Source organism: Budorcas taxicolor, chromosome 11, assembly GCF_023091745.1.
Source record: "Budorcas taxicolor isolate Tak-1 chromosome 11, Takin1.1, whole genome shotgun sequence".
NCBI lineage: Eukaryota > Metazoa > Chordata > Mammalia > Artiodactyla > Bovidae > Budorcas > Budorcas taxicolor.
In genome coordinates, this window is record NC_068920.1 from 131,797,398 (window position 1) to 131,811,096 (window position 13,699).

General features: G+C 52.0%; 2 protein-coding genes across 3 annotated transcripts; both read left to right on the forward strand.

The window, feature by feature from the left end:
- The first annotated feature begins 1,897 nt into the window (after nt 1–1,897).
- Nucleotides 1,898–11,794, forward strand: MPV17 (mitochondrial inner membrane protein MPV17). 2 transcript variants are annotated; one of them, XM_052648761.1, is made up of 9 exons: nt 1,900–1,923; nt 2,379–2,451; nt 3,111–3,202; nt 8,657–8,772; nt 8,990–9,082; nt 9,177–9,272; nt 9,519–9,551; nt 9,808–9,860; nt 10,865–11,794. In XM_052648761.1, exons 4-9 carry the CDS (start codon nt 8,665–8,667, stop codon nt 10,932–10,934), a joined length of 453 nt encoding a protein of 150 aa, XP_052504721.1. In that variant the 5' UTR covers nt 1,900–1,923; nt 2,379–2,451; nt 3,111–3,202; nt 8,657–8,664; the 3' UTR covers nt 10,935–11,794. The 2 variants fall into 2 exon arrangements, with proteins under 2 accessions (XP_052504720.1, XP_052504721.1); XM_052648760.1 differs by lacking the exon at nt 3,111–3,202 and having other exon boundaries at nt 1,898–1,923.
- Nucleotides 11,795–13,000: 1,206 nt separating this feature from the next.
- UCN (urocortin) lies at nt 13,001–13,390 on the forward strand. The gene has a single exon (XM_052648762.1). It carries the CDS (start codon nt 13,001–13,003, stop codon nt 13,388–13,390), a length of 390 nt encoding a protein of 129 aa, XP_052504722.1.
- The last annotated feature ends 309 nt before the right edge of the window (nt 13,391–13,699 follow it).

Here is a 13,699-nt window from a genome sequence, read left to right on the forward strand (position 1 = left end):
CTTCCTTTGTGCCTTTGCTCTAACTAGTCCCTCTGGAATGTCCTTTTCCACCATCTCCACCTAAGTACTATTCATTGTTCAAGGTTCCAGCTCAAATTCTAACCTTCACCAAAGGGCTTCCCAGATTTCTCCAGTGAAAATTATTCTCTCCCATGTGTTCCCAAGAGGAAGGAAATGAGGCTAAATGAATATATATTAGGCATTTGATCTATTTCAAGTACTTTAACATATATTACTTAATTTAACCCCATAAAGTCAATATTGCCCCATTTTACTTGATAAAGATTCTGAGAGCTTAAGCAGTCTGAAGGTCATAGAACTGCTGAGTGGTGATAATCTGACTTCAAACTACAACTTTCCAATTTGGCACATTTGGTCTCCTATTACATTTGCTAGTGTAAATTCACTCCTCTAGCATGGTATTTTGTGTATAGAAACTTTTAGTTAAAAGTTTGTGATATCGAATTCTCTTGCTTCCTAACTGCATTTCTCCAGTATCTCTTAGAGGATTCTCCCTGCCCTAATCATACAGGAACTGTGTAAATTGAGGGACTGGAGCTAATCAGGTAAAGAGCCTGAGTCAGACAAGGCTGTCTCCTGAAGTGTGAGCTTCCTGGGGATAATTAAGCAAAGGGTGCCAGGCTGACATCTGCCAGGGATCTTGCAAAAGTTTCCACTACCCTAGAAAGAATGTTGCAGTATATTCACAAACTGTTACAAATGTTAGAACTGGAATGGGATTAGGAAATCACCTAATCTATTGGTTTCCAAACACTTGTAGTTGTTGGCCTCCTTGTTTAAATGTGGGTTTTTCTAGAAATATACACATTTTTTTATGTGGGTAGCCTTTCCCTTCTTCCAGGGATCTTCCCAAACCAGGGATCAAACCAAGCCAGGTCTCCTGCATTGCAGGCAGATTCTTGACCAACTGAGCTATCAGGAAAGCCCTTAGGAATATATACATATTTTTAAAAGTTGAGATGAACAACTTGTGATACCCCTCTCCCCAGACATCTGCTGCTAAGTCACTTCAGTCGTGTCCAACTCTGTGCGACCCCATAGACGGCAGCCCACCAGGCTCCCCCATCCCTGGGATTCTCAAGGCAAGAACACTGGAGTGGGTTGCCATTTCCTTCTCCAATGCAGGAAAGTGAAAGGTGAAAGTGAAGTTGCTCAGTCGTGTCCGACCCTTAGCGACCCCATGGACTGCAGCCTACCAGGCTCCCCCATCCCTGGGATTCTCAAGGCAAGAACACTGGAGTGGGTTGCCATTTCCTTCTCCAATGCAGGAAAGTGAAAGGTGAAAGTGAAGTTGCTCAGTCGTGTCCGACCCTTAGCGACCCCATGGACTGCAGCCTACCAGGCTCCTCCGTTCGTGGGATTTTCCAGGCAAGAGGACTGGAGTGGGTTGCCATTGCCTTCTCCGTTCTAAAGGCTACTGTGGACAAAACATTGAACTAGTTGGCTAGGAGGACAACAAACCCGAAACAAGACCCAGTTCCACCCATTCAGGAGCTCACAGTTGAGGCTAGTGAAGAACTTACATTTTTCAAAAAGTAACACACACATATAATTACGGCTAACAAGTTTCCAAACTCTGATTCCTGAGACCTAGAACTACGTCTGGACCTTGGCCAGTTCCAGGACACGGGAAAGGTGAGGGTCTACATTGAGGCCCTGACACCGAGGAGCGAAGGGGCAGAAAGAGGCAGAAGGACCCTGGTGGGCTAGCGGGCTCAGCAACGAGACCCGGCGCAGAACTAGAAGGAAGCCCTCTCCGCGGTTTCAGAGGCTGGGGGCACTCCCGTTCCGGCCCTGGACGCAGGGAGAGCCTAGCAGGCAGCCAGGCGGACAAGGCGGGACTTGGGGCGGAAGTCCCTCCGCCCACTCAGGCCACGTGGGAGAGGCCGCGCTCGCGCCCAGGTGAGTAGCTGCAGATCCTTGGTCACCGGTTCAAAGAGACGCGTCCCGCGAGCGCCCAGGGTGCGTGGGACCGTTGCAGGTTCTGGGAGTCAGGGAGTTTATTTCCGGCGTGGAGTTGGGCTCTGGAAGGATGCGGGCTGGTGCCAACTAAGAGTCTGAATCTGAGGACCCACAAGGCTTTGGGTGAAGGTCCGAGCAGACGTGTCCTGTGTGATCCGGACGGAGACCCCAGATATCTCTGCTCCAGGGATAGGGGTGGGGTAGAGGGTGGCAGCCCCTGGGATTCTTCTCTTGCCCGATTGTCAAAGGAGACCCTTGTGACGGGAAGCTGTCCAGGAAGCCTCTGCCCCTTTAGAGCGGGACGGAGAAGGCGTGGGCACAAGGGAGAAACAAAAGTCTCTTTAACTGTGAGGAGGGGCAGTGGGGGTGACCCCTCTCTCTTCTCGGCTTGGCAGGAAATGGCACTTTGGCGGGCCTACCAGCGGGCTCTGACTACTCACCCGTGGAAGGTACAGGTCCTGACAGCTGGTGAGTGTCCTGTGGGACCTAGGTGATACCAGAGCAGGCTGATTTGGGAGGCAGAAGCTTGCTGCACACACTCCCTCACCTCATTTCTTGCTTCTATTCAACGTCCTTGAAAGATTGGCTCTCACCCCAGTCTGTTTTGGAGGGAGGGTCCCCAAGGCTGTTTATAAGGAAAGGAGTACGCATAGGTGACCTCGCTATAATGTAGGATCTGAAAGTCCTCACAAACCTTGAAGGGTCATCCTTTAGGACAAAGGCATTGGCCCCAGGAGCCCTTAACTTACAAAACGAACAGAAACAAAGGCTCCTTTAACAATTCACAGTGTGCAAAGCACTTTGAACACACATTATCTTACAGGGTCCCCACAAAGTCAATGTGTTAAGATTACTTGCGTCCATGTTGATCCCACACCTAAAAAGTGCTGGAATCAGACTCTTACCCCAGTTTATTTTTGTTAGTATTGTTCTTATTGGAAAATATATCTTAACACACAAAAGAATGATGAAGATATATGTGTAGCATTTAAATAAAACTAAACTGAAAACTCCTGAATCTGTACCCAGCTTTGAGACCCCTTGAATGCCTGTCCCTAATTCATATACCCAAGAGATAATTACTTTCCTGAATTTTGTTTAATATCATTCTTTTGCTTGTCTTATAGTTTTACTGTCTATGGATGTATCCTCAAACAATATACTAATCGAGGATTTACTATTGCTCTAAATCCAGTGATTGAGTAGCGATCTCACAAAGGTAACCCAGTGATTTACCTGCATTTGTTATCATCTTTATTTTGCAGATTAGCTACCATGAGAGGAGATGTCATGAAGCTTTGTTTTATAGTGGGAGGGATTGGAAGGCCTGTGACTGTTGGGGCAGTGCGAGGGTCACAAGGTTATGGTGAGGTCTTGCCTGTGTTTAGAGGAAGAGAACAAGATTCTAATGAGAACCGTGGGCTTCTGAGAGGAAGATTGTTAAAAGGGGTGAGGGATGGGAGGACTACTGAAAGCCAGAGTTCAACAGCAATCTTTCTACTGGAATAGCCCCACGTCAGCACTAGAAGCTTCATTGAGTGACTGGCCAAGGAGTCTTGCCCCTCCCTGGGCCCCTCTCCAGCCTCCTGTGCCCAGCTACCCTCCATCCTGTCCTCAGAGTGTCCGTCAGCCGGCATGACTCACCTGGCTGCGCGTGTGGTGACTCATGCTGGACTGGGTGGCTGTGATGGGAACTGACACGCTGGGCCCTTTGCCCAGCCTCAGATTCCCTTGGGGACCCTAGCTGCTGGAAGGAAGGTTCTCCCTCTCTCCCTCGTGGCCATCAGGAATAGGGAGGGGAAGGACCGTCCTTGTGTTTCCCTCCCCAAGGGATCTGGAGCAGATCAAGGTAGGAGCTAGAGCTCCAAGAGGTCCAAGTGCAGCTATGTAGCTGAGCTGGGGTTACTGGTGGTCGGTGCTGGAGCCCTGGGGCTCCACACTCCCAGTCTTCCTGAGGCTGTACCATCTCAACCTGAAGCAACCTGTAGTTAACACCTTTCTCAGACTTTCCCAAATCTTTCAGTATCTTCCTTCCCTGCCACTCTGTGTATTCAAATCAAACTGCAAATAAAGGGGGGAGGTGGATTTAGCTCACTGAGCTGTTTTTAGATCCCAACACAGTTGTTCCTAAGGTCCCTTGGGATAGCTCATCACACTGGAAAACAGAATAGAGATTTCAGACTTGGAGCTCAAAGACCAAGATTTGAATCTCTGAGCCATAACTCTTAGCTTTGTGAGTCAAGACAAGATGATAAACCTCTCTGAGCCTTCATTTCCTCATTTAGAATTTAAATTTAGTTATATGACCTCACAGAATCAGTGTAGGGATTATCTCTGTGAAAAGACTTTAGAAATCAAAAAATGTTCAAGAAACTTAAAAGGTTCCAGGAGTTGGGCCTTTATATGAGTGTTGGCAAGCCAAGCACAAGAAGCTCTTCTTTTTGTAGTGGTGTTTGGGTTGGGTTTGTTCCACTTGCTGTAAAGTTGGACTGTAAAGTTAGCCATCTACCTTGGTTCTCCAGAAAGTAGAGTCTGCAGCTTCAGTGCAGGTAGTTTGGTAGGAAATAATCCCATGGAGGGAGAAGGGAAAAAGGGACAGTCAATATAAGGATGCTTTATCAAATGGACATTGCTTAGGGCCCATGGCTACTCATCCCCTTAAAACTGACTGAGAGGCTCTTTTGAAATGCCTCTTAGGGTCTATGGGTGACTAGTCTTTTCTGGAGACAAGGAGAAACCTTTATGCACCAGCTCCATCCTACATTGGTCAGAAGTTTGCCACATGGAGTATGGATGCCCATGTTCTGTGCTCTACCACACTGCCCAGGCATCGTCCCCAGCAGTAGCTCTGCCCGAGGTATGGGGCTTGTCTCACATGTGAGCCCCTTGTCTCAGGACAAGGACCCATCAGGTGAACTGCAGTGGTGACTGAAACTGATGATTGAATCAAAAAGATCTGAGTTGGTTCAAAAGAAGTGTCTGATACACCCAGTTTGGGCCAAGTCAGAGTCAGGAACAGGGCACCCAGGGCAGAGTCTGAATCAGCCTTCAGCCTCCAGTGGGCCCAGGGCCCCACTCCATCCATCTCAGGCCACTCTAGTGCTGCTGTGGAAGCTTCTGCAGACACTGGTTTCCCTGGAGTCTGAACATGCAAGCTCAGTGGACATTAGAGACTATTCAGCCCAGCCCCTGAAACCAAGAAGGAAACCGAGGCATGAGAGAGGAGTGACATACGTTTAGGTTTGCGGTCAATGATAGAGCTGCCATTAAAAGCGGGGCACCCCCAGGGCACTAATCCTGCTTGGTCTGGCCTTAGGTACCTGAGGAGCTATGGAACTCTCCATGGTATCTTATTTTCTACCAGTAAGAAGGGCTCAGGCCATAATGGGGAGGGCACTGCCCTCTCGCTGCTGGGCTTCAGCTCCCTCAGGGCTCTGCCAGACCAAGCCCCTACCCCAGGCAGCTATTTAATTGTTGGAGACTTCTGGAGAGAAGTGAGACGGCGGCCCTTGGGCCCTCTGCCAGCAGCTCTACCTGCCAACCCAGGCCTCTCATAGTCAAGGACAGCTTCCTGCTCCTCATTCCAACTTCCTGCCCCTCAGTTTCTTCATTTTCCATTCATACTTTAGTTTCCTGCATCTAAGATTGTACACACAAAAGCCAGGAGAGGAACAAAACAGGAAAAGTAGATAATTTACCCCCACCTGTGCCTAGGAAGAGGGCATGGGAAATTGGGGCTTTTCCACTGGCTGGCAGAGGGTGGTCCCAGATAGATCTGTGCTCAGAGGCAGGCACTCCCAACCCCTACCCTCTCACCCTGCTGAATCTGGTGGTGAGTGACGGCATGAGAACTGGCACCTACCCAGGGGCATGATGTCACAGCCGCGCCAGCGTCTGCCTGCTGGGCTCTGCGCCCAGCCTGGCATTGGGGCATCACTGCCCGGCAGCCCCTTGTCCTGCCTCATCGGGGCTGAGGCATTATGTCTCTGCAGGCCTCCAGCTCCAATCCCCAGAAACAAGTCCAAGGAAAGGGAAACCAGAGCATTGGAGAGTCCAAACCAACCAAATGGGTCCAAGAGGACTCCCTGAGCCTAGGGTGGTTTGGGTCTGTTTGGGTTTTGGGTTGGGGACGGTGGGATGAGGAATCCGAAATGCCAGCCCTTCCTGCTCACACAATCACTTGGACCAGAAATGCAGGCTTAGACCAGAGCCTTAGACTGCGCTAGAGCTGCTGTTGGCCCAGGGGGCCTGATGATCCATAGGCACAGAAGGAGCTGGCCATGGTTCTGTCTGAAATGGACAGAACAGACAGGGCTAGAGGCTCTATACCACCTCACCCCTGCTGCTGCCCTTTCACTTGGTAATATCTCAGGCCTGATGGTCATGGTTTGGGGGCCTGGAGTCCACTTCTCTCCAAGGCTGCAGGCTTCTGGGACCTGGCTACAAGTCAGGGACTTTGGTTTTCACTCCTGCTGTGCCTTTAGCGTGTTGTGTAAGCCACGAAGAGTGAAAATGCATGTCTCTTTGCGACTCTTTGCTTCCCAAGGGTATTGCTGCTTGCCCTCCCCACAGGGTGACAAGAAGCAGAGGTGATCACATTCTGGGGAGTAGAAGACAGGAAGTGTGTTAATCCAGGAAATGTCTGATATGCAGGCCTTTGGGCCCTTGTTTGAGCAGGAAGCTCCTGTGAGTCAAAGCCACAGGAACCTCTCTGTGCCCATTGGCACCTGAGCCCAGGTCTCTGCCTCTGCTGGGAATTCCTGGCCTCCCATTTCCCCTTGAGAGAAGGCCTGTGTTCAGGCCCCAGCTCCCTTCCTTACCAAGTCACCTCATCTCTCAAAGACATTCAGTGGAGAGGTAACCTCTGTCTTCCAGACCTTTTGTGAAGATTAAATGTGTGAGAGTCCTTTGTATACTGTAAACATCTTGCCAGAGTAGAATGTCAAACTGTTAGTCCTTTCATTTAAGCAGCGACTCTATTCCTGTTCCACCCTCCCTGGGCCTTTTCAGGGCCACGTGGCCACAGCAGCTCCCTCCTTTCCCTGAGTGTTCAGCTGGTGACCCCAAGTTGTTAGAGAGAACAGGGAACTAAGTGCTAACTGCATGGAGAGGGAGAAACCTTCAGCCCCGCTGCTTCTCACACCTTAAGCCAGTGTGCACCCTTCAGGCCAGACTTAGCATTCTCCATGTCCTTCCCAGGGCAGTCCTGTTGTCTGGGGTGGTCCGTTTGACATTTCTCCTTGGCTATTTTCTGAGTCCCTGCCAGGCTTGATGTGGTGGGAGATAAGAGAACAAACACGTCTAGGATTCTGTCCCTGCTAGCCATGTTTTGGAAAGAGCCTCTACCACTTTGGGAGTTTCAGGGAGAGGAGAGGCAGGGCTGCCTTGATGCGTGTGCTCGGGGTCCCAGCAGCTGAGGCCAGCAGCCTCGGTCACTGTGGGTGCCCCTGCTCTCAGCCTTACGCAGCTGCCTCTGACGAGGCTGCATGGGCAGGGCTCTTCCGGGGGTGCATGGCGGGGAGCAGTGAGTATGCAGCCAGCACAGACGTCAGCACCAGCTCCGAGCCAAGGAGTGGGGTTGAAGGATGAGGATGTGTTTGCCCAGGGCTAATTGAGGGCACAGTGAAAGTGGTGGCTGCGGGGCTGGAGGGGCCTCTCATTACTCAGTGAGATGGATGGGCAAGCTGGAGGTCATACGGTTGCTCGCAAGTGGCCCTAGAAGGGTGTGTTTGCTATAAACCACCACCCGCCATCACCGACGGGGGGGCTCTGTAAACAGTGATGCTCTCTGTCTTGGTTTCTGGGTGTAGATGTCCAACTAGTGCTGCTTGGAGCTAGGTGTCCGTGCAAGTGAGGGGAGGGCAAGCGGGTACGAAGACCTGAGGAGAGATGGCCTTCGTGCCTGTTGGCAGCTCAGTTTGAGGCTGTGAATGGGAAGTCTGGGTCGACCTGCCTGTGCTGGGAGGTGACCGGACCCTTCCTTGCAGGGTCTGTTAGCAGCTCAGCCAGTCATCCCCTGCCTGGGATCATTTAAGTACTTCTGTATTAGAGTTATTCTTGCTGTTCTCCCCAAACAAAACTCCCAAAACCAAGATGAAGGACATTGGCCAGGGTCCTGCCTTCAGCAGAGGAGAAAAAACCCCAGAGTTCCTTACCATTCTGCACATGATCTGTTCATAGTACAGCATTCTGGAAGGAATACCGTCTAGGAAATCAAGCCACCTGGTTCTTCTTGGCTCTGCTACTTACTGTGTGCCACTTCCTGGGCCTTCATTTCCAAGCCTCTGGAATAAGGAGTTTGCACAAAAATACCTGGAAGGCTTTTCCAGTTCCAACAGTCAGTGCTTCTCAACCCTCAGCACCTCAGATTCACCTTCCTCTACCTGCGCTTTCTGAGGCTAACTTCCCTTCAGTGCTCACTGCAGAGTTCTTGGCCATGGCCTGCTCCAGGCTGCTCATCCCCGTTTCTAACAGGACACATGTGAAGTGTCACCATCCTTGGGGAGGTGTCACCATCCCAGAAGCAGTGGGAAGGGACTGGCCATTTGCCCCAGATTGAAGCCCTTGGCCTCCGAGTGCCAGAGCCTCATTCATTCATTAGACTTACCTCCCTCCTTGGGATGGCAGCTTGTCTCTGGGAGGTATCCTGATGGCACCTGTGTACCCTGCACAGGGTCTCTGATGGGCCTGGGTGACGTGATCTCACAGCAGCTGGTGGAGAAGCGAGGTCTGCGGGCACACCAAGCTGGCAGGACCCTGACAATGGCCTCCTTGGGCTGTGGCTTCGTGGTAAGTTTTGCCAACAGCAGGGCTGCCGGTGAATTGGACAGTGGTCTCAGTTCCTTGTCATCCTTTGGTTTCCATTGGACCCTCTCACATCTAAGCCAGCCTTGAGTGTCTCCTCCCCCTGGGGGTTGGTTTCTAATACTTGAGGATGCAGCTTTGTGATGTAAAATCCTGGTGTCCCCTGCACATCCCTGTTCACCTCTCTGGGAGTTCCTTTCAGGGCCCTGTGGTAGGAGGCTGGTACAGAGTTTTGGACCGGCTCATTCCTGGCACCACCAAGGTGGATGCACTAAAGAAGATGCTGCTGGATCAGGTGAGCGGAAGGAAAAGGGATTTGGGAAGGGTGAGCTGTGTTGCAGGAGGGTGAGGGTTTAGGTGCTCACAGCACTTTAATTTCTCTTCCCTAGGGGGGCTTTGCCCCATGTTTTCTGGGCTGTTTCCTCCCACTGGTTGGGACCCTCAATGGACTGTCAGCCCAGGACAACTGGGCCAAACTCCAGCGGGTGAGCTGGCCTGGTGTGGGGATGCTTTCTGGCTGGTGGACCGGCAGACCCAGGGGAATGGGGCAGGGCGGGGTGGAGACGCAGGCAGAGCCGAGCTCTGGAGGGGAGGAGCCGGGGTGCTGTGGTGCAGTGGTGTCTTCTCTGAGCAGATGTCTGTGTGTGATACACCAGTTGGCAGTTGGCACTGGGAGGTCCAAGCTGCCCGGAAGTCCTGGTGTTCACTTGTTCCTTCTCTTGTCTCCTCAGGACTTTCCTGATGCTCTCATCACCAACTACTATGTAAGAGCTGGCACCTCAGCTGCTGCTTCTGCTTTCTTGAGTCCAGAAATGCCCAGGGATCAGGGGTCCTCCTGACACAGAAATCCCTCCATTGGGATTACTCCCTCATGCCCATGTGGGCACCATAGTCAGGGAAGCACTCACTCAGTGCCATGTGTTCCTGTCTGGAGAAGCTGGAGTCAGACCAGGCAAGGCCTTGAGACTGGCGTTGGGAGATGGAGGCAGCCCCCCAACCTTTCCCTTCTCTCTCTCGTAGCTCTGGCCTGCCGTGCAGTTGGCCAACTTCTACCTGGTTCCTCTTCATTACAGGTATGGCAGATCCCCACCCCACACTTCAAGGAAGATGCATATTACAAACAGAGACAAAGTGATCCTCATTTTTAACCTTGAACTACCTTATAACACGCCCCGCCCCTGCCCCCATCCAGAACACCCTGCCCTGGTCAGAGCTCCTCAGACTCCTGAGCACTTTGTTCAGAATCTCTTATGTTATAGAACATCCCAGAGCATCTGCCTACTGACATCTCATCTTCCTAGGGAGGATCTTGCTCCACAGCCCTCATCTCCATCCCACCTGGGCTCTCTACCTTTGATGGCCTGACTGTAGGGACAGTACTACAGCCTAGGTTAGGCAGAAAGGTAGACCAGAGTAGGAACATGGTCAGGTTAGTCCACTGAAAAATATTATTTTACCCTAAATAATCAGGGTAGTGGCTGAAAACTCAATAACAATAAATATAGTGGAAACAGGATGAGTGGTTAAAATTATTGGAGGTGAGGGGGCTTTGGGGACAGGGGAAATCATGAAACTCTTCAGAGGAGACAAGGTCAGAATGGACATGAATAGCATAACTAAGAGGAATACAGACTTATGAACCAAATCAAACTTTAGAGTCCTGGCAATGCTCTTTGAAACTAGAGTGAAGTATATTTAAAATAAAGAGAAGGAGGTGCTGCTTTATATGGCAGGCAGCACATTTTTGGAAGATGAGATCTCATTTTTACAAGACAGATGTGTATTTAGAAGGAGCTTGGATAGAGTATGGATAAAGCCATGCATGGCAAAATGGCTACTGGGGGGCAGTTAACTTTGAGACTCTTGTCCGGGAGACAGAGCTCTGGGCCAGCACAAGCACCTGAGCTGGTTGTCCTCTCATCTGAGCCACACATCCCTCCATGGGGGCTGAAGGAAGGAGACCTAGATCTGGACATTCTTGGAGATATTCACCCTTTGTCTGCTGCACTTTCCCTCCTCTCCCCTTGGCTTCCTCCTTACACTTCCTCTTCTTCATGCCACTGTCCCTGTTCCTTAGGTTGGCTGTGGTCCAGTGTGTTGCTGTTATCTGGAACTCCTACCTGTCCTGGAAGGCACACCGGCTCTAAGTCGGCTTCACTCCGTCACTTCCAGCTTGTAGTGATGCACCTTGACCCTGGAAGGGTTGGACCACCTCTTCAAAGTGGGCACATTGGTCTTCACAGGGTTCGGTGGCTGGTCAGAACTTAATGGGGTTAGCACCCTGAAATGGCCCATTTCACTCTAAAATGTAACCTGACTCCTATTGAAATGGCTAAAACACACCACACAGTAGGCACTCCATAAATATTTGTTGAAACATATCATTTTGTCAACTTTAGATTATACGCTCATCCTGGCAGATGCCACTTTTCCCCACTCTTCATAGACAGCTGTTTTCCTAACCCTTCCCAGCCTCAGTGTAGCTCCAATTTGGGGGAGATCCCCTCAAACTCTTTATAGGGTGCCTCTGTAAATATATTTCTAAATAGGTAATCTGGAAGCTGCAGAGGCAATGAGTAAGACCCAGCAGAAAATGACTGGGGAGTCTCATTTTCCAGGGTTTGGAAAGAAGTCTGGAGACCCCCAAACCCCAATCTTCTATTACAGATGAGGACACTGAGGTCCATAGAAGTAAAGTGACCTGTCCACACTGTGAGTTAGTAGCAGAGTAGAAACATGAACATGTGCTATCATCATTTGAATGTTTGTATCTCCCCAAGTTCATATGGTGAAAACCTAATGCCCAAGGTGATGGTATCGGAGGTGAGACCTTTGGGAAGTGATTCGGTCATGAGGGTAGGGACCTGGTGGGGTCTGTATGCTTACAAAAGAGGCCACCTGAGAAGACAGGAAGAAGCAGGTCCTCAGTGGACAGTAAACCTACTGGTACTGTGATCTTGGACTTCCTGGCCTCAAGAACTGTGATGAAATAAATGCTTGTTGTTTATAAGCCACCCAGCTTTTGATATTTTTGTTATACCAGCTCAAAAAGACTAAGAAGCCAAGTTTTCTTACTTCCTACTCAGTGATCTTAACCTAGAGGTCAGCGATAAAATAATATTGCTGCTGTGATTCCCAGGAGAAAATTTAACTTGGCTAAACTTCAGCTTTGAGGCAAACCAAGAAGCAGATGGATCAGCCTTTGTTATCTGAAAGCACCCCGACTCAAGAGGCCCTCTTTTTTAGGCACGTCAGACAGACAGCCCTAGGATTTAGATCCTGGGGCTGGAGGAAGATCAAGAATCCTGGCAGCTCAAACTGCCTTTTGGGTAGGGTACCACTGTGGTAGCTGAATGCTAGCAGTGCCATCCTGATTGCCTCCATTTATAGAACAGATAGTTGGGGCAAGGGACTGGATCTGAGCAGCACAGCATTTTCCTCAAGGTCTCTGGCCCCTTTCAGAGGCTGAGCACAAGGTCAGCACCATGGACAGCACCACCGTCCTGCCTCCCTTTCCTGTTCAGAGAAGGTTGGAGATCTGGACTAGTCTGGGGACTGACCGGTCCCCCTAGTCCCTGCTGGCTGTTCTAAGTGAGTGAAGGACTCTCGTGGCTCCCCGAGCAATCTTTACACCCCAGAAGGCTTCTCTTTCTCTTGAGTCCAGTGTCATTTCCAGAGACACAAAGTCTGGTGTCCTCTGGCGCGCTCCTGGGGTCTCGCAGCCATAGGGTCGGACTCAGAGTTGCGGCCGTCATTGCTCTACAATCAGTGCATGTTCCTCGCTGACGTCAGCCGGAGCTGTTCTGGCGCTATATAAGGCTGGCGAAGGTCCCGGGACAGACCCTGTGTTCCCCGTGGCGCCCTCAGCCCTCCCCGAGGGACAGAGACTGGAGCTCCATCCTGCAGGGTGCAGAGGCTCTGCTCTCCTGCGAACTGTGAGTGGCTTCTGCGCGTCTGCCCAGACTCCCTCAGCACTAGGACAGCGCTCAGCTCACCCAACGCGACACCCCAAGAAGGAGGCAGGGAGGGAGAAAAGGGTGGCACAGGACTGGGAGCGGCTGGGGCTGGTGGGAAGGCTGTGGGCACCTGACGGCAGTCGCAGGGGCCGGGCAGGGGCGCTGGACATGCTCGGGAAGGGGAGCGGCGTCCCCTGAGACTGCCCGAGGTGCACCTCACAATGCGCTGCCCCTGTGTGTCCAGGGCCGGCGGGACCATGAGGACGGCGGGACGCGCGGCATTGCTGGCCGCGCTGCTGCTCCTGGCACAGCTGCGCCCGGGGAGCAGCCAGTGGAGTCGGGAGGAGGCGGCGGCGGCCGCCGGGTTCCGAGATCCGAGTCTGCGCTGGAGCCCCGGGACAAGGAACCACGGCGGCGGGGCCCACGCGCTCCTCTTGCTGCTGGCGGAGCGCTTCCCGCGCCGCCGGGCGGAGCAGGGCCGATGGGGATCCAGGACGGCAGGTGAGCGGCTGCGACGGGACGACCCTCCCCTGTCCATTGACCTCACCTTCCACCTACTACGGACCCTGCTGGAACTCGCGCGGACGCAGAGCCAGAGGGAGCGCGCCGAGCAGAACCGCATCATATTCGACTCGGTGGGCAAGTGATCGGCGGGTCTGGGGCCCCGAGAATCTCGACCCCCAGTGCTCCACCTCAGGGTTGAGACGTGAGCGACAGGAACTGACCAAGTCCTGCAGGGCTAGAGCGGCCTAGGGATACCCTGAGCACTCTCCGCGTTACCGGTTTTTAATAAAAGTGCTGAAGAGCCGTTGGCCTCTGTTGTGGGGGCGCGGGGAGCCACAGAAGGGTGTGAGCCCGTGGGAAAGTGGGGTCTCCCAGGCCGGCGAGAGGGAACCAGATGCTGTGGGAGGGCTCCGTGAGAACCGCTTTCTGCCAGGGTCCTGGGGTCCCCATCG